General features: G+C 38.7%; 1 protein-coding gene across 4 annotated transcripts in view; it reads left to right on the top strand.

The window, feature by feature from the left end:
- NRP1 (neuropilin 1) overlaps positions 1–26081 on the top strand; it is a 114264-nt gene that overhangs the window by 34404 nt on the left and 53779 nt on the right. For all 4 annotated transcript variants that reach the window (XM_042801838.1, XM_042801840.1, XM_042801837.1 and 1 more), the window contains exons 4-6: positions 12965–13146; positions 17793–18020; positions 25643–25798. In XM_042801838.1, coding sequence (XP_042657772.1) covers positions 12965–13146; positions 17793–18020; positions 25643–25798 — 566 coding nt within the window. The remainder of the gene's footprint in view (positions 1–12964; positions 13147–17792; positions 18021–25642; positions 25799–26081) is intronic.

Genomic DNA, 26081 nt, shown 5'->3' with positions numbered 1-26081 from the left:
CAAGGTGACAGTGTCTGGCTGTATCACTGGCGGAGGGAGGATGGCTCCAGAAGCACATCTTGTGGCCTACAGTGTACCCCGGGAGGTGCACCACCTCAGACACAGCAGGGCAAGGGTTTGCTACAGGGCAATGGAGGCTACACTGCCAAAAGGAGTCCCTGATTCCTTCTGTGCAAGCCAGACATCTCTGTGAGCCAGCTCAGGGGGCTTGAAGTGAGGAAAGGGATGGGGCATTATCTCATTTCCTTCCCAGACTTCCTACTACTGTTTTGGGCAATTTATACCTTTAAGAATGCATAAGGCAAACAAACCTTGTTCTCCCTAGTGTGTGAAAGCCTGTCTTTTGCATTATTAAACCACAAAGGGAAGCTTGGCGTTATCTTGCTCAGATTCTCTGCACGTACAAGAGAATCCGGCCCAAATGTATTTCACTGCTTGTCTGTCTGGGTTAGTGTGCTGCTTGCCATGAATGAAGGAGAGGAAAGAATCAATGCTTAATACCACAGAGCCTTATACAGATTGTTCTTGTATGCTTATTACTGCTGAGTAGACAAACAAGCATAAAAGTGTTAATAGATACCTGACTAGAAGTGTAAATGAAACAAAAGCCATCAAATCAGGATTTTATCCATTTAATTGCAGAGTAGGTGTTTTCATCAGCTGTGTAATGGTTTATTGCCTTTCAAGGCTTATTTATTGTGATTGATTAATGAAGACTTAGAGCACCACTTTCTTATGGGTAACAAAAGGAAAGAAGTTGCAACACCATTTATGTGTGCAATTCACTGAGTTACTACAGGTCCCCTTGATATATGGGGTAATATGTTATTAGAGCTCCATGTCACACTGTCCATTTCCTTGAGTAGAAAGCAAGGACAAGAGGCCTGACCCATGAAATCCAGAAGACAAATCAACATCATTATCCCATGTTTTCTCAGACCCAGTAACAGCCATTTCCTGAAGACTGTTTTTCTGGATGACAGCGGTTGAAGCAGCCAGGACAAGGAGGGGAGAGAGTGGTTCTGGGAGAACGTTACTGCTGACCTCAAAAGCATCAATTTCTGTGTGTGTTAGTCCTGACTTAGGTTTTGCACTGCCCTGATTCCAGAGGCAGGGTTCACCCCACAGCCATGCAGCTCCAAAAAAGATTTAGCCTTCACTGAGTGTAGGTCCAAATGCTCAGCAGATTTAAGAGATTATATCTCAAGAAGCTGCACTGACGAGGGAGGAAAAGGAAGTGGAAAGAAGACAAACTCTGTCCCATCTAAGCAATACTTCCTTGACATTTGTGCAGCTCCTGCTGGGGATTTGAGCTGGCGCGCATGTATGCAGTATGGTCCCAATTACTGAAGCCCACCAGCTATATATGTGTTTGTGTTGTGTGTATGTTCATTACCCTGCTTGCTTTCACAAGTAATATTTAGTATCAGAAGAAATTTATGCAAAATTCCTTAGCAGACACTTGTGAATTCTGGCAGATTTTCAACTTAGTTTTCCATTTTAAAATAGCATAGGCCAATGCACCACTGATGAAACTGTACTAAAATCTGTTAATATATACCAGGGATGATGTTGATCTGCTGTGCACATTTTCTTTCCTGTAAGTCATTATCACATGCCTCTCTTTCTAAGAAAGACATTTTTATGAGAGGTGGATCACTGGAGTGTTGGTTTTTTGGGTTGTTTTGTTTTTTTTTTTTTTTGGATGGCTGGTTTGCCCCATGCTCCAGCTATAACAATGCAGTTTCACTAGGCACTGGGTCATATGGCTGACCTCAGCTAACAAGCTGTTCCTGTTTTTAGGCTACTGGGAATGTTTATTGGCCACTGTTTTCCTCCATTCTAAACACATAGTTATTTCTCAAGACCCATATAAATCATAAGGTCACAAAACTCATAAAAACTGTGACATTCTCTGTGATATAGGATACAAATGAACTAACTTCAGGCTTAGCAGCTTTAAACATCTACAGTATATTTTATCATAATATAAATACATTCACTGAAGTTACATATACTTTTTAGTTCAATGATACACACAATAAAATGGTAATAAAATTGCTCAATGGGACAAACTTTTATATGCTGATGTTTTAAATTGGTACAGTTTAACTGTGAGCTCTATTACACAACATACTGTAACTGTATAAAACTGAGTTTAAGAGAAATAGCGATCTGTTTGCAATAAATGTTAAGTATTCGCGTACTTTATATATGAGAAAATTATGCTGAGGATGCTATTGAATTCCTTAATGTAGATTTCAAAGCAAAAACTCATGGAGTCATCTGTACTAACATGTTGGATTGACACAGTGATGTGTGCAAAATCCAGCTACACCTATAAGGAAACACACTAAGTTATCAATAGGATTCATAATGTCTGTACTGAAATTGGACAATAAATTAGTAGAAAAGAATTTATAACAATTACTATAGTTAAATTTGCACAGAGGTTTCTGCTCTGCTTCCCTGTGCTCATCTGCTTTAGTTGTTTTGAAATGCACATCTTCCAAGCTGAAAATTTCCCAGGCTGCTCCTCTGCTTGAGAATGAACTTTGGAAAGAGACAGCTGAAGTGATTAATGTCTTTTTTTTGTAGAAAGTATATAAAAATACACACATAGAAAGACACACACGTACGTGCATACACTTGTCCACATTGCAAAATAGAAGAACAGTGGGACTTTTTCAGGCAGCTCTTCAACCACACTTACTAAGATCAGAAGGCTGAAATTTGAAAGCACCATCCATGAGTAAATGTTTCTTGCACTGCTCTTGTGAAATATCGTTTGGATTTTACAAAGCCAGGGCTTCTTTAAAGTTGCCGGCTATACATATTACTCATGCTGCTTAAGGGTTGTTTGTTAAAGTGGCAGTGTACACAACCAAATGATTTTGTGCTGAGATAAGGGCCCACCAGGAAACATGCAGACATTCTAAGTGGGTTGATCTCTGAACTGCAAATGCTTCTTATTCAGCTTAGCATGCCTCCTGTGCCAGAGAGTGTTTCTAGATGCTATGGCCAGGCACTTTGTCTTTCCAAGTTTATATTATATGAGAGAAGTGAGGAGGGATGGTTTTCATCTTTAAGTGTTACAACAGACTGTGAAAGGTCTTCTCAGCATTATGAGAATATTTAGCTAATAATGCCACATATTTCACATACTTTAGGACTCCATTTTCAATCCAGAAAAGACCTGAAAGTTTTGATCTCCTTTATGTAATTCAAACTCTTTCTTCCTTGTTGATAGCTTCAGTGGGTCTACCCTCTTCCCCTCCTAAAATACCACAGGAAAAGCTCTAGTACGTGTGCATGATTAAACACTGATAAGTCAGAAGTTTCAACAACAAAAGTGTATTTTTTCCAATAATTCCACTTGTTTGTACATATGCCTAGTCATGTGGCTACATACAGGCTTTAGATATAGTCTCAGCAATCCACTCGTTTACATGTGTCATACTTGCAGGCAAGGAGGACCCATAGCAATCATTTATATCAACACAGAATAGGTATGTGAAGACATTAATCCCACAGTGGGTTTTTCACCTGGCCAATGGTCTGATGAAAGGGGATGTGGTGCAGAAATCAGAAGAAAGGGAACAACATTGAGAAATATTAAGTTCTAAGTGCCTAACACTCTATCCTGAATACTCTCTTAATATAGTTCCTAACCATAAATAAATGAAAATACCCATCATTTTAGTGCATTTGCAGAGCTTCTGGACATGGTTGCCATGGAAGAAAATTGCCATAACTTGTGTTCTAAAGATGATATGTATGTCTGCAATTTCCTTTCTCCTTTAGCCTCTTTTAGTTTCATTAATTATGGGTGTTGCTCACAGAGGTTGTAGACAGCCCACAAGGGACAAATATTTGAGTTTCAAAAGTGTGGAACTTATTTTATGTTCTGAACTTTCACAGTTTCTGTAAAAAGCTAACATCTACTTAATACTTTTAAAAGTCAAGTTCCTAAGGTTATTATTAATATACCACATAGATCCCAACAGGATAATTACAAATTAATCAGCAGTTCAAAACTCCCAAATGGAGTATTATAAGGTTGCCATCATGTTAAAACATTCCTTTTCTATTTTCATAGAAAGAAAAAGAAATCACAAATGATTCTGATCTTCATTTGATACAACTTGTTCTCTGATCTTTGAGCATTCAAGGAAGCAAAACCAAAGCTTCTATAACTTACCAATTAAGCAGGCTTTTTAGTGAATTCAGCAGATCATGCTAACAGCAATAATCCAAAAAAAAATCATTAAACTAGTTAGGCACATGAAAACAATGTTTAATGGATATAGAGGTGCACAGATAGCGTTTTACTCCCTGCAGCAGTCAAGTATGTATATATGCATGAGTCTCTGTATGGAAGTAATTTAGTCTAGTTCTCCTACAGAAATCACACAAATGTATTTGTGAGATTGTGTGAGACTTTGCAGACCCTTCTTCCAGTCATTCTACAGCTTAAGAAAACTTGCAAATTTTGAGTCTCTTTTAAGAAGCTTTATTTGAAACCCACAGAAGCTGATAGGAATCTTTCCATTATATCAGGAGGAGCTAGACTGGGCTCATATTTAAAACACAGTATCTGGCTATCTAGGCTTTGTTCCTTGATGTTTGCAAAATTTCTGGGAGACTGTTGGCACTCAGTCTCTCTCTTCTGTCTCCACATATGTAAAATGAGAATGACAACTTTACCTCAGAGGAATGTTGCAAAGCTTCACTTATAAACAGATTGGCACACTTGGATGAAGTTGCTCAACTAACGAGAGGTTTTCTGATTGATGGGCATCTCTTGGGAGGTCATAAAAACAAAAACAAAACTGTATAATTGAGTTTTTGGAAATAATTTCTTTTGGCTTACGAGAGCCTACTCTTAGGCAAGATGACTGTGCTGTCTTTTTTCTCTCTCCTATCACCTAGAATATCTTTCCAAATCTAACCATGACAAATCAGTGGCTAAATAACAAAGTGAAGGCATAACCCTCACGCCTAAATTGTCCATGTGAAATAATATAAAGCTTGATGTACAGTGAGTAATAAGAAAATTACTTTTAAATATTTTTTTTGTCCCAGTTTCTTAAGCCCTTAGCTGGCTCAATATAGATAAAGTAACTATGAAACAACCAGTAAAAATTAGACTGCATTTTATTTTGTGAAGAACATTGGAAAGTTGGCAAGAGGTAAGATTTTGCAGTGAAATAGGGAGGTGAACAAGTTGTAAATGACTCTAATATCTTCCAGATGGCATATTTTACTTGGGAACTGAGTTTAGAGTAATTAGAGGCATGTGAATTTCCTATAAATACTAAACTTCACCAGTTTGACACTAGAAAGCTCCTTCATTTCTGAAGTCTTTAAACTCCTAGAGTGTTTCTTTTTCCCCCACTTAAAGTGGAAGTCATGGATTTGTAAATTTGTCTTATATGACAGACAGAAAACTTTTTCCACTAAAAGATAGCATTTTTCTATGCCAGAAACTTATGAACTGAAGTTCCTCACCGAAGAGGTTTAAAATTGTATGTTTCTTCCCAGAAGAGGTTTTCATTTTTATATACTGGGATCATTATATTATAATTTATTACAGTATGTGGCAAGCAGTGAAATGTGTGGAGTTTGCCCTAACTTCATGATCAAATCTTTTCATTGGTAAAATGCTTTTTGCAGATAGATATTCTGAAGACCTTACCAGATTAATTTTGCTTTTACTTCCCCTAGGACAATGCAATACTAAAATGACAAAACCTGGTCCACAACCTCTGATTCTTCTTAATTTTCTGCATGACATTGTTACATTAATTCCTGGAGTGAATACTGGTGTTCACATTTCTGTTGAATAATTTTCCAGGTTTTATTTGGTGTAAATAGAACAGAACTAAGTAAATACAAAGTAAAATATTCTGCCACCACTTGCACCCTCTTTAGCCATATATCAGTGTAAACTGGCTTAGGTCCATTGACATAAAGGAGCTAATCTCATTTGCAGCAGCTAAAGATCTGTCTGGTGTTCTCAGTGGAGCTGTATAGATAAAAGTGCAGATATAATATTGCTTATTTAGTTCAGATCTTCAGTTCTGCCACTCCCAGGTATTCAAAAGCCATGACCCAAACAACCAGAAGCATGTGATAAGATGAAGGATAATCAGATTTTAAAATAGTAGTAATAATTTTTATTACTTTTGGGTTTTGAACTTTTACTGGTTAAGGTATGTTGTATTTCAGATTCTTCTGTTCAGCAGAGAATAAAAAATTTAATTTTAAAATGAAAGGGCAAATCCCAATGCATTAGATGATTCCAGAAACCAGCATAATAACAAAACTGTTGCTAACATTAGTTGCAATCAAACTGTTACAGTGAGTAACTGTAGATCTTCATCGATGTCTTTGTTACATCTTTTTTCTTTTTCACTACAGTATTGTCTTGTACTAAAATAGGCCCTCACTAGTTCATTCTTAATGGAGACCCACTGTCAGTTAACGGCATTAGTAAATTACTGAACAGTGGCCAAATCCCAATGGCCTTATTCCCAGAAATCTCTTAGGTTGACAGGACCTTTATATGAGTGACTTTGGTGAATTTTGGCCCTGGGTGAAGACCATAAAAACACCAGCTCACAAAAGACCAATGGAAACAAAGACCCCCCAGACTGACAGGGATTTCAGTAAATTACAAATTGTTAATCGATTGCAAATTGCATATTTAAATATCCAGCACTTTAGAGAACTGTGGGATTCAAATGATATGTTGTCTCCCTTAAGAGGCTTCATCTGCATCATGAATGCTTTACAAGCATAACCAGTTTAAAAAACTCCTGCCATGGGCACTCGCTCCCATCTCCCCCTTTCTCACAGAGTTTGCACTGCCAGGCTGGTGCTAATTCAGCTGTATGCATGTCCACACTCAGAGAAATGATCTGTTGGGCTTTTTAATAGATTTAAGAAAGAAAGGGTGAGGGAAAGAAGAAGGAGGAAGGAAAGAAAGGAGGAAAGAAAGAAGGAAAGAAGGAAAGGAGGAAAGAAAGAAGGAAAGAAGGAAAGAAGGAAAGAAGGAAAGAAGGAAAGAAGGAAAGGAGGAAAGGAGGAAAGGAGGAAAGAAAGAAGGAAAGAAAAGAAAGAAAAGAAAGAAAGGAAGGGAGGCAGGAAGGCAGGCAGGAAGGCAGGCAGGAAGGCAGGAAGGCAGGCAGGAAGGAAGGCAGGCAGGAAGGAAGGAAGGCAGGAAGGCAGGAAGGAAGGCAGGCAGGAAGGAAGGCAGGCAGGAAGGCAGGAAGGAAGGCAGGAAGGAAGGCAGGAAGGCAGGAAGGCAGGAAGGCAGGAAGGCAGGAAGGCAGGAAGGAAGGAAGGAAGGAAGGAAGGAAGGAAGGAAGGAAGGAAGGAAGGAAGGAAGGAAGGAAGGAAGGAAGGAAGGAAGGAAGGAAGGAAGGAAGGAAGGAAGGAAGGAAGGAAGGAAGGAAGGAAGGAAGGAAGGAAGGAAGGAAGGAAGGAAGGAAGGAAGGAAGGAAAAAAATTCACTCACACTTCACTCATCCTGTCAAAAACACATCCACAGCAACAGTTGACTTGGCAGCATGGAGAAAGACTTCTCTGTTGTGAATGAGTGTGATGTGCGATGGGAGCAAACAACTAGGCAGGAACACACCACGCAGGACCTCATGGCACCAAGCACACTTGGAAGAGGCTAAAAATGCAAAAAAAAAGTCACAGTTCTCTGCAGTTCCTGTGCCTCCCAGTGCTCAGGGAGTACCCATGCCCTGCTTAGGCCTGGTGGCCTGCTGCAGACCCAGCAGCCACCCAGCATCCTCTGAGGGACACGTGCTGCTTTCCCCTCCATCAAGGTGTGCTTTGAGGGCCATGTGTCAGGAGTTATACCCCCTCTGTGTGGATAGCTGTACTGACAGTCCCAGCTGCCAGGGAAGGCTGATGTGTCTCCGCAGGAGGAGGCTGCCCCTCCAATGCCCATTGGATGGGTCACCTTGCCAAGATGGGGTACGGGAGGCCCCAGAGAGCAGGCAGGCTGCATGGAGGCTCAGATGGAGAGCAAGCTGACAGATGCTGAGGTTACAGGCAGAAAAACAGCCTGTTTGGGGCTGTGCTTAATTTCTTATTTTTAACAGTGTGTACTTCTTTTTCTTGTTGCTAATAAATTGGGATTAAGGTTGGTGTCCCTTGAGTGCCTGCAGTTCTTAAGCTTTTAGCTCTGGGATACAGATTGCCTTGTGCCACAAGCACTGCAGTAAATCCCACACCTCTAACCCTCAGTCACTAACGGGGCACAAATCCACAGGGCAGAACAACTTGAAACTCTTTATTTAGATTTTCTCTTGCAATGCCTTCTGTTCAGCTAAAATGGACCCTTACAAGAAATAATTAAAAAAAAAAATATTTATAAAATAAAGGCAAAAGAAAGATACATACTAAAGAAAATCCTCAGAGCCAAAGATAGTCTGACCAGGGTGCATAATTTGTGTCAGGGAGAGATTTAGAAGTTTGGTAGAAATGAAATTTGAGTGATAAAAGAAACAGAGAGGTGGAAAATCTTTTCATTCTAGCAGGTGAATAACAGAAATACTCACAGCCACCTTATAGATACATATCATAGTAAGCTGCAGAAAAGTATGGCGCATTCAGATGTAAATTATAGTTGTATATGCTTCACTGATTGTTTCATAAGGTTAAATGACAGATATTTAGCTTTCAGCTGAGTTCTGCATATGTCTTGGGAAGGAATTTTTTAGGCAAAGGCATAAGATGTCACTGCCCTAATTATAGGAAAATGTGTAGAAGCAGAGAGTAGCTTGGCAGAGTGGCTGGCTTCAGCAGCAGGCAGGGCTTTCCAGCGCTTTCACTTCACTTTCTGCAGAGCAACGTGCTATGGTACATTTCAGAGGTCATCAGCATGTTCAGAACTGAAACCAGACGTAAGCACTGTTATCACCTACTAGTAACTGGAAATAAAAATTCACCAAAATCTGTATTCTGCAGCTGTCTGTGTTTTTCATTGCCCACTTCTCATTTTATAGGTATTGCTTGGCCTTTTCCTCAAACCCATAACTTACACTTTGCAGAAAAAGAGAAAGTTTTTTGCAATTCCGTCAAGATTTTGTAGAGGAATTCTAGATCCCCTCATCCTTACAATGGGAATCTGTCCCAGACATTGTTTTACTGAATCATAAAATTAGGACTGCCTAGTAATGGCATGTTCAGGCACCAGCTGGGAGGAGTGATGGGACTGTGCGAGCTTTTCAGTGCGTTTCATCAGGCTCCCACCCGGGAGCCACACACGGACCTTGCATACCGCATAGGTGCAAACAGGAAGCAAATAAAAATGGGAAATCCGGGAAGACCCAAACAGGTAAACGGAATGCTTTTTGCATCGTAGCATACTGTCTCCATGAACATATCTGCTGATTACCTCAAACTCCTGGGGGGGCATCTCCTATTTTCGCACATAGGCTAGTGCTCTAGTCTTTCACCTGAAACTACACCCAATGGCTAGCGCCATGTTTGTATTTACATCGCTGTGCCATAAACCCTAAAGGACTATAACATTACAGGAAATATTTGCCACGCCATTGACAGCAGTAACTGAGTGAAGAATTGCCAAGTGGGAAATCCAAATTTGCAAACTCAGTATTCTGGGCTACACGCCAAGACTGTCTGGGTGCTGCGGAGGTGACACGTTCAGTCTCCTCACAGGGATGCCAATGTGCCAACTGCATCCCTGGTACAGCATCTTCTTCTGACAAACTTATGTAGAAGAACTGCTACCAAGTCCAGAGGGAGATGCAAGCTGCTTTCTGAGCTTCCTTGGCAGCAACTCCATTTTCAAGTTGTGACTGTACTTTCTCCTATTTACAAGAACAGTTGTTTGTGATACACTATGGCCTCTGGTAGGATTTTGAAAAGTGCAAAAATGACAGCAGGACATTGGCTTCCAAGTATAAACTAGTAAAATCCAGAGTAATTTCATTTCCTTAAAAAAATAATATAGATACTCATTTACTGCAGCTTAAATATCAGATATTACCACCAGTGTGGGAGAATCCAAATCCATTTGTTAGCTGCCAAGTGAAAGACATGATCGTTAGAATATGAAGGCTGTAGCGCTTATCTCTAAAACTTCCCCTTTTCAAATCATACTTTGTACCCATTGTCTCACAGCTAAACTTCTTTTCTGTCTGTCAGTAATTTTTCAAAGCAAAAGAAAAAAAAACTGAAAAATCCTCCAATCTTCCACAGGGCTACATGACCTATAACTTTCAAAATCCATTAGAAGACAGCCTTTTAGTAACCAAATTGTATCATTTACAACTGTACAGCAGCCAGAAAGAGCACCATAAATTACAATTCTGTCACTATTAGGGACAACAGAAAGGTGTGGGCAGGCTACCACAATAAAGGAGGAAAATTAGTAGAGTAATAGAATGTAGTTTGAATATTTTTTGCCAAATTTACTTCATATAATAGCAAAATTGGTATTTATAGGTTTATTATTTTTTTGGCTGTATACAAAAGACTTAGTAAGACTATAGAGATTGTTTATTTTTAAGGTGTAGCAGAATAAAAATACTGAATTCAAACCTTTGGGGTTTTTTTTCTTCTTTATACATGAAGTAAAAAAAATATGTAAAAATTTGTTTAGCATTTTTAGTTAAAATTCTTCATATAATTTAATAATTCAGAATTAGGGTTCTTCTTTATATTAATTTGAAAATTTATCTACTGTTGAGGTTTGAGCAATGAATGGTGCCTGGGAAACTGGTGAAATAATGTCATCATGGGGAGAAGAGCGAAGACTCAGATGCTGTGGTTTTATGTGGTTACTCTTTCTCTTTAATGAGCAGTTAATTATTTGGAGAAAGGTTGCCTAGTTAAAAATTCCCAAAATTAATTTTTTTCTTAAAGTATAGGGTTTTTTCTTAAAAACTAGTAGCCTGCATCCCTGAATACTTTCAATAGATTTTGCAGGGAACCTAGAGATGGTATTCTTAAGGATATTTCTAAAGGAAAAAAAAAAATCAAACAAAAATAAACAACCAAAACCAATTCTGAGGTCTTTTTACAACTCTCCTAACTTTCAAATCCTATTATACATGTATCATAAAGAAAATGCAGAAAGAACAGAAGTAAAATTTTAAAAAATGCAGGCTCAGTCTACTTAAAGTATCTGTAAAATCACCTCAGAAATTAACATTTCTGCTTTATATTTTCACCAATCTGAAACAGGTCAGTGAGCCTAACTAGCTGAGCAATTGCTACTAGAAAAATCAAATACATAAGAGGAAATGCAGTTAACACAATATTTCACATATGCTAATGCTTACAGTTCCATCAGTGTCAGCTTTATTTTCTACTTGATATACACCAAAGCTGGCACACAATTTTAACTGATGAGGTAATGTCATTTTTAATTTAAGGAGCCTTAAGCTGTCCACTTTAACTAGTGATATCATCTTTGAAGTTGTCTCACGGGACTGCATGTAAACATAAGTAATGTGTCCTGGATGGTTTGGAGCAGTTGTTAAAAATGGCATTGGTCATCATGAAGACATTTTTTTCCTTTGATCTCTTTAAAAACATCAGACACACTTTACTGTCCTGTCATTTTTAGCTCTTCCTTTTATATTAATATGCTCAGAAAATTTCAGTGAGCATAACAGTAGAATAAAGGTCTAAAAAAATTAATGGCAACATTTTAATGTCAGTTGTAGTACGATAATGAAAAGTAAATGAGATTGTCTGGCTAGCAGCAACTTGTCAAAACGGCAGCATGGGTGAGACACAAAGAGGCAGGGGCAGAGAAAAGCCTTTCGCCGCAGTCGAAAAGAGGTCCAGAGCACAACCCGGGCTCCAAGTGCCACCATCTTTTAGGATAAAATTAAACTGATTCTACAGATTGTGTCTGCTCTTTGTGCCCAGGGTCAAGTGAAATCGTCTGCTAATAAAACAAAAAGAGACCTATCTCTGCACCTGCAGCTTCTGCCTCCCCATGACTTTTATTCCCTTTGTATTCTCTAGGCTGGCTTAGTACACCAAGCTGCTGGGCTGGCTCTCCTCAGCCCCCTGAAACCAAATCTGTCAGACCAGGCCCTATATATTGGCATCTCAGGTGATGGGCTCTTGCTCCCAGGCAAACTTTTTTTACTACCAATCATTACTGCATTATTATATGCTTTTCTTTATAAAGTCCTTAGGAATTAAGCAAGTAACCGGGGTAGAATTTAGCCCAGCCTGTTCAGTAACACATGCTGTACAAGTCTGAGTGTTATAACATGCACTTCTTGGTTAAAATACTTAAACAAAGATGATTTGTAATGAAACAAGTTTTGTCTGAGAAAAAACAAGTGCTCTGACTGACATGTTGATTTTGTGATTTGCTCCAAATTATTTGTCCAGCAAACAAGGAAAATAACAGATTTCTCTACCACTGGTCTGAAACATGGTGGAGTTTAGAAAAAAATCTAATGTTTAGGGATTTATTTATTATTCTGTGAACATATGTTTGGAGGACAGCATATGGAAATCAAAGTATTGTTCATAAAGAGCTCCAGCCAAAAAGACATTTTTGAATTCATAACAGAACTTCACAGTTTGAAAAGAATGCTATGCATTATGTATTGATAACAACACTACACAGACAAAGGAACACAATTTAATAATACAGAATTGTGCTCATGAGATTTCCTTTTTTTTTTGTTAATTGGTTACTTTAGCTGACATTGTCTGCAAGCATAATGGACACCATTCTTCCTAATAGTTCCATGTTGCCAGATGATGTCTACAGACATAATGTAGTCCATTTTAATTATTTCATTTTGCTTACATCTTTCAGCATAATGCATTTTCCAAGCAAGCTAGCATTTTTCTTGATTATCTATGTTGTGTTATGGTTTCTAAATTAATTAGGTCTCCTTCTTTCCTGGAAGTTAAAAGTTTCTTCCTTCCATTTATCTACCAGGTATGATTATGTTGAAGTGATTGATGGAGATAATGCTGAAGGACGCTTATGGGGAAAGTACTGTGGAAAAATTGCTCCCCCTTCTTTAGTGTCTTCAGGACCGTATCTTTTCATTAAGTTTGTTTCCGACTATGAGACACATGGAGCAGGATTTTCTATCCGTTATGAAGTTTTCAAAAGAGGTGAGAAACAATTAATTGTCATATAGCTCATAACCTGTGATTTTTGCTTGCATCAAGGAGTTCACCATAATTCTTTGGAATGGGGGGAATGCATGAAAATGCTTGAAAGAGAAAACTGTATTACCCTTGTCATTCCAAGTCAGGGCATGTATTCAGTGGGTGTAAATCTTTATGAATCTAGTGGGTCAGCTGCATCTGAGGATTGACAACTCTGGGTGTAATATGATAGTCTTCTTCACCTGCTTGTTCTGACTGACTTAAAGCCTTTTTTTGTGATAATAATTACTGAATGATTTACAATGTTGCTGCCTTAACAGCACTGTAACCTTCTGAGTCCCTGACTTATTTTGGCTAGTGTTTTCCTCTGCATTCCCAAGAGATGGCTGTGGGCTCAGAAAGGACCAGAGTGCACATGGGCAGCAGATGATGTTGCTGTTGCTTTCACAAATCATGTTTGGGAGGTAAAGGAGAGGAGAAGCTCACACTGTTCACAGGCATGTCCTGCTAGATACTTGTGACAGTGAACACAGATAGGTGTATGGGGCACAAAGAAAGCCCAGAGAAACAAACAGTTCAGGAATAACCAGATCTATAGACAGTCCCTCTTTGATAACTCCCTTTCCAAGTCAGTAGCTACAAGGGTAGTAAGATTGCGGGGGGGGGGGGGGGGGGGGGGGGGGGGGCGGGGGGGGGAATCATATATTCCATGCCTGGAGAATACAGGACCAGAACTCATAATAATTAAAAGAAAATAATCTTAACTTTATAGAAAAAAATGTGGATTTCAACATCAATGTTTAGGGTCATATTCACAGAATACCTCAAAACTCCTAATTTCCAGTGCACACCACTACCAGACAGTGCCCTATTTTCAGAATCCATTCAAGTCCCTTTTACGAACCTAAACCAGAGCCAATTTTCAGTTGTGTTCAGCACATGAGCTTGGTGGCAGCTGTACTGTTAATGAGGAGAAGCACAGTAGTGAAGTCTCTTTTCTATTGCATGCTATTGCTGCTCTGCACAGTGCTAATTGGGGCCACAGACCTCTTGTTCACCATCTTCCCTGTCTGTAAATCCACTCTTGGCTCCCAGAAATTCTTTTGGTGACCTTCAGGGTCACATTTTTTTAAAGAACTTAGCATCCAAATGACACCAAGCTTTCCTGAAAAAATAACTCTATTTATTTTGGTGTCTTCAAGAGGTTAAACTCTTGAAACTGTGTCCTGAAGTTTCTCAGTGCTTATATATACAGTACCATCTTTTGCAAAGAACAAGGCTGAAACACAAATAGTGAAAGAATGACCTGTGAAACAATCTATTTTAGCAACTGAGCATTTTAAAGAAAAAAGCTTTTATTTATTTCCTAATAGTGTAGTGGCAACTCAGAGCTCTGACAGGAACATTGTGTTTATTTCCTTGTGTGGTCATTTACATCTCTCAATGATATACATTAACCATGTTAAGATGGCATTATGAATGTGATTTTACACACACAGAAGTCAAGAAACTCAAAATTATGGCTCCCAGAGCAACTTTAACTCTAGTTCATTCCACATAAAACGTATATTAAGGCAAGAAAGTTATCACCAGGTACAGTGTTAGAAAATGCTGTACGTACACAAAGGATACAAGTTATAGTTGCTGTGGGAACACAGCCCTTTTCAACTTTTGAGTTAATGTGTATATGCTATTCCAAATTTACATTTTAGTATCCATACCAAATAAAGATGACAAGTTCACCCTGTTACACAGGTGAAGCTCAGTTGCTGACACCAGACTAATATGCTTCATTTTAGGATATTCACAGCTTAGCTCATAATTTCCCAGGTATGAGAAGTATTAAAATGATCCCAAGCCCAAGGTCCTGTGGTGCTGAGCTGAAGGCTGAGCTGCATTCCAGCACACAATATATTTTTTTCCCGTTATTCCTGTGAGAGCATCTTTAGTTTTTGAAAAGAAAAGCTACATTACAATACCTGTATCCTAGGCTGAATTCTAAACCTGATGCTTAAAATGCTGCACACCATGGAAATTGTAAGGAGAGACCAGAACACGTAATGACTATGATAAAAGAAATATAGGCTTTGAGAGTAGAGCTGCCTTTACTTATCCAGCTCCTTAGCCAGAAAGACACTGAAGAAGTCAAATTCCAGACTAAAACATGAAACCCATATTGTCCAACTTTTAGCCCATCTGAAATGTTCATAATTTTGTCTTCAGCAACTAGATTATTTTAGGATGGATGAGTGGCCTATTCACTAGAAGAGGATTTACAGTGGTTCACATTCAACATTCCTAATTTTAGTTGATTAAATTTATGGTGTAAACTGAAAGAAAAGACAGTGTCAACCAAGAAGGCAAATGATTTTTTGACTCAGAGACACCTATAGAGAGAAAATGAAATTATCCCCAATGTCAATTCTTTTTCTTTGCTCTCTCTATTGCCTCCTTTCTCTCTTTCCTTCAGCTTATATCCCTTCCTTTATTTTATACACATGCACACATGTGGCTTCTCCACCTCAGAAGCATCTATTCTGTCAAGCCTCTGCTAGAACCATTTCTGCCAGTTTTTCATGAAGACCGCTCCATGGAGTTCCTTGTAGCCTCAGTATTGATTTAATTCCTGGAGATTCTTCACCGTGACAATAAAGGGTCAAAATCTGTTGAGGGCATTTTAGTGAGGCAGCTCTTCTGAAAACAGTTTTTGTTTCTTGCACCAGATTGACTTGAACATGTTTAAAATAAAGCAAGCTGGTATTGAGATACCATGTGTGAGTTTAAGGAGTCTGACGATCATGCACTCACAGAGGCAGGATCTGGCTGTATTTAATAAAGCAATAATGATCCTGGCTTACATTTTATATTGCATCTTTTATTGGATTCCAAGAGGAGTACAGAGCACTTTATGCTATGAATGGCATAGCAAAGCTATTTTATCCTGGAACAGCAGCTACTGGTGGGAGTGAGGAGCAACAGCCAGAATATAACCCTCCCATACATGACAAGGAGACAAGGGAATGACAGGGAAAGAAGAGAAATATCTGACTAATGTGTAAGGGGGCAATTTAATTATAGGCAAAATGTAATTTCCCAAATTGGAATGGGTCAGGTTACGTGAGCATTAATATCTACATCTTCCAAAAGATGCCAAGAAGTGTTCTGAATATTGATGTGATAGCTCAAGCATTTCCTATCAGTGTCTGTTGAAGGACAAAAATACCTGAACTGACTAAATTCATTCAGACCTCTCTCCTGCATATTGAATTTAGCTGGGAGGTAGCCAAATCTGTGGGGGGGTAATATGTTTGGCACATTCACAAGGGAAACATTTTCTATGGTGAAATAAGAATATTCATATATGCAACAAGCCAGACTGTTTTCCTTCAATGATCTGTGTTAAGCATTGGAAATCCTCTAAGGCTCCTGACTACAGTCTCTAAGGATGCTGGGCATCCTCAAACAAACTGAAACCTTGCACACACTCATCCTCCAGCACAGACCTGCCTGTTGCAACCAAACTGTGTTGCCTGTGTCCTTCCTCTACTCCGTGTTCAAAGACCTTCACCTGAGTCATCCTACCCAAACTCCCCAGGTTAACTGCTATCCACCAATGTCTGAAATCCTGTAAATTACTTGCCATTAAATTTGGAGGGTCAAAAGTCAGAGAAGTGTACCTATGCTAACTTTGTGAAAGGATGTGTGGGCAGTGCCTGCAGCTGACTTCTGAGCACACCTGCAGATATGGGATCCACAGAGAGGATTCCTGAGGGACCTAAATAAAGAAGAATTGCAATCTGTCAACAAACGAGGGACTCCAGTTTTAGTCCCCTCTATTCACAAAGGCAAATCCAGTGACCTGCCCTTTTATACCCTTGCATCTTTACTGGCACTTTCCTGCTCCACCAGGAGCACTGTTTGGAACATCCCATTTTGCCATGATGGGGACACCAGGGAAAGCTGGTGTGTCAACATTGACATTAGGTGACTTTTAGCAACACTGCCTGTAATCACACAGTTTATCATGCCTGCACTAACAGCAACATTTTGCTGGTGCACCTGTGTCAACACCACTCAGAATGAGTCACTCACCCTTGGTACATGTACGAATTACCTTTCACATTTAGTTTGTCAAGGAGGCATAGGTCACATCTGGCAGAGTTACTGAGTCAGTGCTCCAGGAATCTGAAACCACTACTCCCTCTACTGAATTCACTCACCCACTTTCGTAAAAAATTCTATTTCACCAATAAAAGCCTGTCAGCCGTAAGATTTAAAGATTTGAGCTTGAAGGGGCTATAATTATTTCTCTAGGGCTCTGTCGAGATTTCTGCAGCTTACACTTTCATTGTTCCCACATGACTTTGTATTTGTCATAATTTTTTCTAGAGCTGGTACAAGTTTTCATATTGTTCTATACAAATTTAAAATTGGAGATCAGTCAGTATATGTGAACTGCACTTTAAAACCTGACTATCAATAATAGGAACAAGCTGGCTGAATGATTAATGCAGCTATTAAAATTAGGTGTTTCATTGAAAAGCCACTTTTGCTGGTGGAGAGACTATACAACCTAATTTGTTTTCCAGCTAACTACTTTACTTAGTAGCATAGTGTTAACCCAGGCGATTTTTCTCTTTCTCTTACAGGACCTGAATGTTCCAGAAACTTTACTTCATCAAGTGGAGTGATAAAGTCCCCTGGATTCCCTGAAAAATATCCCAATAGCCTTGAATGCACTTATATTATCTTTGCACCAAAGATGTCAGAGATTATACTGGAATTTGAAAGCTTTGAGCTAGAACCTGATTCAAATACTCCAGGGGGAGCATTCTGTCGCTATGACCGATTGGAAATCTGGGATGGATTCCCTGATGGTAAGAGAAAAATGGACTGTGATATGCATAACCATTACTCTGTAGTCGGCTGCAGAAGGCATTTTCTCATTTTTTTAAATGTCATCGTACCTGATTTATGTGAAACAAGTTGAATTAAAGAGAAATGAGGAAAATGCTCTGTAAATTCAGTAAAGCATGTCATAGTGTGAATGATTTTTTTCCATGAAATATGTTTAATTTTGAACAGTTGGATTGGGGGAAGTCTCTGTTTTTAGAGGGAATATGTGATCGACCTCCTACACTAAAATAAATTAAATATGAAGCCTTATAATGAGTCCCCAGAATTTCACAGCTAACACCTGAGAATTGTCCAGAAATTTCCAACAACTTGAACAAACTGGACTTCAGGTACTAACCCTCAGGTTTGTGGAGGATCCGGGTTACAGACCAGCTGTCAAAGAAGATCATTTCTTTGTCAGAGAAAACACGGTGTCCATACAGTTGAAATCATAGTGACTAAATGATTACCCAGTTCAGTAATCAATCATTGAGTTATTCATTCAGGTGGCATCAGTGATGGGGCACTGCAGGGTTCCTCCTTTATAGTGCTCTCTCTTCCAGTAGCATAAGCAAATCTGAAGGTTTTAGATTTATTTGTTAATTTATAATCTCTGATTAGCTGGGCACATGTGTCAGGGTGGGTGTGTTGGGTACCCTTCTGGAACCTACTTCTCTGCCATCTCAGTAATTTTCCACTTAGCTGTTGACCACACTTGACCTTGTGCAAATTCACTAAGTGCATAGCTAAATATTAACTAAGCCTATAGAGCCAGTGAACCCTAATTTCACCCATCACCCTCATATCCCATTTTATGCTGAGACAGATGAACAAAACAGCTGCATGATTACTCTGTTTGTTTTTTTTTTTTTTTCATTTACGGCAATGGGTCCACAAGATCCAAGTCCCCTCTAGGTAGGGCAGCCATGAGCCAGTTCTCCAAGGACCCCAGCTTGATAGTCTGCAACTCCAGCTTAAAAGGGACTGTTCAACCCAAATGCCTAACCTTTAGGGTGCCCAAACACCTGTACAAATTGTGCAAGCAGCTATGTAAAACTGATTGTGACACCTTTTCACTGTTTCTATGCGTGGCATAAGCTGATAAAAAGAAGCATCTTGAAGCTGTTCTTTTTTTCTCAATTTTGTACCTTGTAACAAAATTCAACCACTGGAGATTTATGTTGTTTGTGTTGGGCACTAATTACAGCTATCTCAGTTTTCTACTGGTGTGATAACCCATATTAATAGATATTTTCTTACTTTTATGAACAGCAGTGGCAGTTTCTACAAACTGCTAATCCTACATTAATATTTCATTTAAATGAAAACATATAACTTAAGGAACATATTTTAATAAAACATTTAAATTTGCCTGTGTTCCTAGATAAATCCCAATATAATTTTAATTATAGCTTTTATTGATGCTGCAGTAAATAGGTATGTGCTTTTTAACATATATTTGTTTTTCCTTTCTGTTTTATGCTTAATGGGTTTATCATGGCTCTTTTCAATCCAATCCAATAAATAGTGAAGAGCCATAACAGTAGCTGAAAGACTATTTAGTATTTAATGCCTCAGTTAGGAAAACAGTATTGTAACACTGCAATAATGATGTCTGGAACATTTAATAATAGGTTTATTTGTACATAGGCCAAATCTGTCCAAGCTGAATCCCTGCAGAACTTGCATTTAAACTGACATGTGAAAAGATGATCCAATCAATCAATTTGTGTGTAATATTACCAAAAAGAAATGCATTATTGTTAGTGTCGGAGGGTTTCAAAGTGGTAATTTCCTGGTTCAAGAAAGTGACTGAGCCATACTGAAGAGCAATTAACAACAGACATTATCAGCCTTCCAATTCATTCACTCACTGTCTAAACCCAGATTGATCCTGACATCCAATAAGGGCGTTTACATGTTTGTAAATATTCAACTGAATTTGTAGACTCAAAAGAAATATTTCCTTAGATACAAACTGCTGGAGGTTGCAGCAATTGTAGGGAAATGTTTGCTGCATCAATTCGCTTGAGGATGATCCTTAGCCAGCAGTCAGTCTCTCTTGTTTAACTTAACTTATACTACAAAGGTAGAGAGAATGTGATTGCTTTTCTATAAATGCATCACAGGATGAATCCCTGGAAGGGAGAAGAACTATTTCAACCAAAGAGCAAAGCTGAGACGGGAAACCACTGGCATGAGCTGGCCATAAACTGAAGACAGAAATTAAAATTTTCTAGATATCAAAAAGAAAGTATCCAGATACTCTTGCAAATAAAAGAAAAAATAAAATAAAAGAGAAAGGAAAGCAAAGCAAATCTAATTTGCATCCACATGGAAGTAGTAAATTTCTGAAAAATATTAGACAGTATGGTTGCCTTTGATTAAGGGAGGCTCACCCAAGGTGAGTCTTTCAGCCATGTGTCCATTTCCCTTTAGTCCATGAAAAAATATTCTGAAGCTATTAACTAAAACTGGGCCAAGGCATGGATGTGTGTACTTCTTGATTGCTGGCATACTCCGTTGTACAATTTTAGCCATCCCACATCAGTTTGCACTTTCCCAAGTAATTCCTAAGCATGGTTTGGAGGACTGAGAAAGCCGGGAGTCATTCCCAACAGGCATGTTGGACACGGCCATCCTGCTTCAGAGGGAAGAACCCTATGAGAGCGAGCTGGGCCACCCTGTTAGTCTGGTCCCACAAACAGTCCCTGGCCACTGGCTGCAGGTCTGGGGGGTGGTCCATAGTCTTCCCTATTTAGTGATCTAGATATAGCCAGAAAATAGGAAGCTATTTTGCCTCGTTATACCACATTGCTGCTCACATGCCAAGTTGTATTAAAGGTTAAAGTTGCCCTTGCACTACACTGATATAAACATGAAGTAGAGGGATGTTTTAAATGTTCGGAAAAAATGTATATCCTTTAGTTCAAATCCCCTGCTCCACAGCAACACAGTTATGGTTGGCCGGGATGATGTCAGTATTTTAACAGAACACAGAGAACAGTTTGATGGAAAATAGTTGTGGCTGCAACTAGGGCAGAATTAGATGGACAGCCCCCTGAACATGCTGCTCTCACCCAACTCTGGAAACCAGGCATCAGTGTTTGAGCCAGGCACTGTCAGTCCCTCTGTTCTCAGCAGAGAACAGCACCCCACTCCTATCTGTCTCAGATATCTACTTTTGGGTGCAGTTAATAGACCTCTGGAGGTTCATATCTTATTGACTGTACTGAGAGTTCTGGATCACTAACTCAGACGTAAACTTTAGATACGTAAGTTAGAGCAGATGAAGCCCAACATAAGTGGAAAATGTTTTCACTGTAGAATTTGATCAGCTACAGTCACTAGATAGCAGCAGGATAGGAATTTGCTGTTTTCTACAGCTGTGATTTTTTTTCCTTCCTCCCTCAAAAGAGCAAAACCAAAAGAGAAATGTTCTCTTAAACAAATTTTCACAATGATGTTTAAAAGGATGTGTCAAAATTGGTATGCTTCCATTTACATTTTGCTTCTATGTAATTGCAATTTTTCTGATGGAAAACAGTTTTCTTTTAAGCAATTTGCCAACAACTGTAACAGTCATTCACAAAGACATTAATCCTGAAATGCTCTGTCACAATCATGGAGTCTTCAGCCTACCTGGTTGTCCTTTTAGTGGATTCAATCTGGCAAGTGCTGAGTACTTGTGTCTTGATTATGAAAAAAATGTGCTTATCTCTGAAGCATGTGAGCAGTTAGTTTGACTTCAAAAATAATTCACAAAGGACACTTAATGGTTCTGAAGTTAAACACTGGTGTAAGTGTTTTGCTGGTTCAGGAAGGGAATGGTAGGCATTCAAGAATGCCTCAGACCTGGCATTTTGATTCTGCATAACTGCAGGCCAAGGGCATCCTTTGGTCTCTTCTTTAAAACAAAGCAGTAGGTGAAACAAACCCTGTTGGAGAATATTCAGGAATTACAGGTGCATGTTGCAAATATTGTGCAGAAAAGGGACCATGGTTTGAAGGATGTAACAGGTGGAATTAGAGCAGAAGTGAGTAGATCACAGAATAGAAATATGTGCTTTTTCATGAATAAACTAGACACCAAAAATATCTTTGCCCAAGGCACAAATATACCTCAGCCAGCCTCGACTGAGAACAGTCCATTGATAACTCTGAAGAAAAATATCTCACTCAAAATGAGGACTAGCTTAAGTGATGAATTGCACATATTCATCATGCAGCTCTCTTTGAAGCTCTGTAGACTGTCTACTATGGGCTTAAAGTAATTTAAAGTTTACATATGGTTTGAGAACCACATGCTAAGCATTGCTGCTTCAGTCAATACCACAAGAGCTTCCACTGAATTACGGAGCAAAACAGAATGCTTTACTTCGGTCATTAACATCAGTGCAAATGAAGGTTGCTATTAATCTAAGTGTGTTTCTCTTCCACTGTGGTTGCTTTCTACACTCTTGTGAGAAGCTATTAAGATATGAGTATACACAAGTTCAGTGTAGGTGACCAATGGACTGTGAGGATGGGATTAATTTTTCAGTTCTTTTCTCTTTATCATCCTCAATTGTGTGCAAACATTTTGTCAATAACAATCATACTGATGTGAAAATACTGTCCACAGCACACAAGCATACTTGTAAAGACCAGCTTTAAAATTCAGTAAAATGGCTAGTTAACATAACATTTATTTTAATATTTTACAAGTCTCATATACCATTTTTGCTTGCTTGTGTTTTTTCATTTTTTTTTTAACTGAATTGCAAAAGCTAAGATTTCAACTGGATGGGCAAATGTGTGTTTCAATAAGTCTCAAAATTTCCTGATACAGATACTCTTTGTCCAGAAGGGCAAACAGTAGAAAAGAAAAGAAGAATTAGTAAGGGTAAGGTTTCTGTTTAGTCTTAAACCACCAGCCATATTCTATACATTCCACACTCAGAACTGTAAACCTTAAACATACATATTAAGAATAATCAGGGATTTATTCAAGTTCTAGAATTAGACTCTGCATTTTAGGAAAAGCATGCAAAACAGGCTTCTTAGTTGTCCCTCCATGTTTTAACCTGAAAGTTGCTGAGTTTTCCACTCTATCATACTATGCCAGTGGAAAGAGGAGTCAAGGTCCCGGAATTAGATACAACATGGGCAGTCAAATGAAGTAGCTGGCTCACCGAAATGCCTTTGTTCTGAAGGTAATGTAAAAGTGTCCTTGATTGAGGACATTTCCAAGTGACTCATATTTGGAGTCGGCCTTCCTGGAGGATGCTGACAAAGCAACATGGTGGTCTACAGGTAGAGGCTGCAGAGATCCTTCTGGGCCTAATGACTTTTCGGCACCTGCCACCTTAAAATTCCCATTAGGAACTGTATATGCTTTATGATGAAAGCCCATCTCAGTTCCTAAGGAAGGGTCAGGAAGATGGTAAAAAAAAGCAGACAGCAATATCACCCCCTGAATTACTCAAATGGTGTTCACCACACAGCATTTATTCGATGTGGTGACACCTGAAATGTTTGATAATTTATTGTTGTTCAAAAGTTTTCAAGACTTGAGTGGGAAAAGGAGAACTTTGTGTTAGCTATTTATGTAAGAAGAATAAGGATCTCTATTTCATCCAGTTCTGCTCAGATCAATACTGTATTAGTTCAGTAGGCTAAAGTTTACATGTTGTGCAAAAACCTCAATATCTCTTTGTGTCATATTCTGCAAGTTTTTGGCTCTTGCATCTACATGGCTAGCAAATGGAATAGTACTGTGAAAGCAGGGCCAATCTGTAGAAAACTGAAATGCAGAATCACTATGTCTTAAAAATTATAAACTAGTGAGTCATGGGGAATCTTAAAGCCTGTCTGCTTTAAACAAAGTTCTCTTCTGTTTGTCATTTCAAAGAGGCTTCCCTACAGGAAATGGGAGGAGGGAGGCTCAGAGAGCCATAACGTGGTGGCCTTATCCTCCTTATTTTCTTGTAGTTCAGAGCTACATCAGCAGTTATAATGTTGAAAGCCATCACAGGAAAGAGCAGGATCAGAGCTGTTTGCACACAGAAAATGCGAAAACAAAACCAAACCTGCAGCAATTGGAGTGGGGGGGTCATTATTTTGTGTTTTTAAAAAGCCACTAATGATAACAGTCTAGAAAATCTTTCTCACTCAAAATAATAAAACTGTAAAGCTTTAATGATTTCTAGGATGAAGAAGAATTCAATTCATAATTCTTATAGGGTGTTTCATTCTATCAATACTGTATTGAACAACCCTGGTAGAAAAGGGTTGAACTGGCAGGTACTTTAAATGCCATGGGATTGCCAAGGCAACTGAAGAATAACTATGGCCAGAATATGGATATAAAATCACATGCTGGCACCAAGAGCTATAACATCTGAGCTCCCTCTTCCTGGCAACTCTAGGCCCTTACAGAAATGTGAAGCTTACATAATAAAGTTATTCCAAGCTGGAACTGTTTTACTTGTTGGAAAATGCCAATAAATAACTAAAAAATTATGTTAGCTGAGGATTTTCTTTGAACTGTGAATAATTAGGATATATAAACATTTTATATTTTAAACTGAGAGTGAAATGGACTTCCTAGAGAAATGACAAGGTATTAATTTAAGCCTGGAAAGCCAGTGGTGTAAGTAATAGAATGACATCTTATGATTATTTTCATGATTGACTCCATGGATGGGCTTTAGCATTACCTTTTCTTATTGTTTGTAAGCACAGATGTACCACTGTTCAACAGCCTAGGGACCTATCTGTAGGGAATGCTCAAGTGCTAGAAGGCCACATATGTTGGTTGTGAATCGAGTAGCTTAATTAAGGAAAAATATTATCTCACTGCACAGGAAACCCAGAAAAATACCAGAATCTGGTTTATACATTATTAACACTGAGAGAGATCATGTATGTGTGTATGTGTGTGTGTTCTGTGACATGGAGATATACTTAAGAAATCCTTGCTCTTTTGAAAGGATTAAGATTTTCCTCTTGAATTCTTTTACAGTATTCTTTAATATTGAACGTATGGGCAAATGACCTATGAGGGTGTGCTGAAAGCCTAAATATGAGGGCATAAAGAGTCATTGGTCATAGCCTCAATATGAGTGCAAAAATGTTTTTCTAAATTCGCTATAAAATTAACAGATTATCTGCAGTATTGAGCATAAAACCTGGAAGGTGTTGTTCAAACTCCTATTCCCAGAGCATCTTGTAGACTGGGTGAGCAAATCAGGCCATTCAGATGTCCTTGTCATAAATAGGTGCTACAAACACACTTTGGAAAATACTTTTGGTGTTTTGTACATGTAATTTTATGCATTGTTGCCCTCTCTGCACACTTTAAAGGACACATTTTGAAATCCTGGTTCTTTACATTTTCAGAGGTTTATGAAGTGCTATCTGGAACATTTTAGAAGTAAGATTACTGGGGTAGGATAAGCAATTCGTTGTTCACCACAAATTTATTGATGAGATTGTGATTTTGCATTTTTGTAGAGGTTCACTATTTCCTGCTGAGGGCCTCTCTTTCAGACGTTATTGTAGTGGCATCTATTGTTGTAGTAGAACTGGCAGTTTACTATTATACCCTGTCTCTTTGCAGTTGGCCCACACATAGGGCGTTATTGTGGGCAGAACAACCCAGGACGTGTCCGGTCTTCGACAGGGATTCTTTCAATGGTATTTTACACTGACAGTGCAATAGCAAAAGAGGGATTCTCAGCAAACTACAGCGTGTCACAGAGCAGTGTATCAGAAGGTCAGTATTTATCTATCCTGCAGAGCTTCTTGGAAAATATTCTCTGTTATGTCTTTTTGCACACCAGGTGTTGCATGAAACTTTAAAGAAACCTTAAATAAGTAAGAGGTGGGGAAGGGTTAGTTCTGTTTTGCTTTTTTTTGTTATTTGTTTTATTTTTTAAAGAACAGCTGCCCTTTGAAAAGCAGTGCAAGAAACAGAATTCTCCTTACAGTTTTATTCTGCAGTATTGCCAGGAAGTTGGGGTAATTATTGTGAAAAACTGTGCTGACCAAGGAAACGC

This window comes from Tyto alba, unplaced genomic scaffold, assembly GCF_018691265.1.
Source record: "Tyto alba isolate M040663 unplaced genomic scaffold, T.alba_DEE_v4.0 Super-Scaffold_38, whole genome shotgun sequence".
Lineage (NCBI taxonomy): Eukaryota > Metazoa > Chordata > Aves > Strigiformes > Tytonidae > Tyto > Tyto alba.
This window is presented reverse-complemented; position numbering and strand designations above follow the sequence as displayed.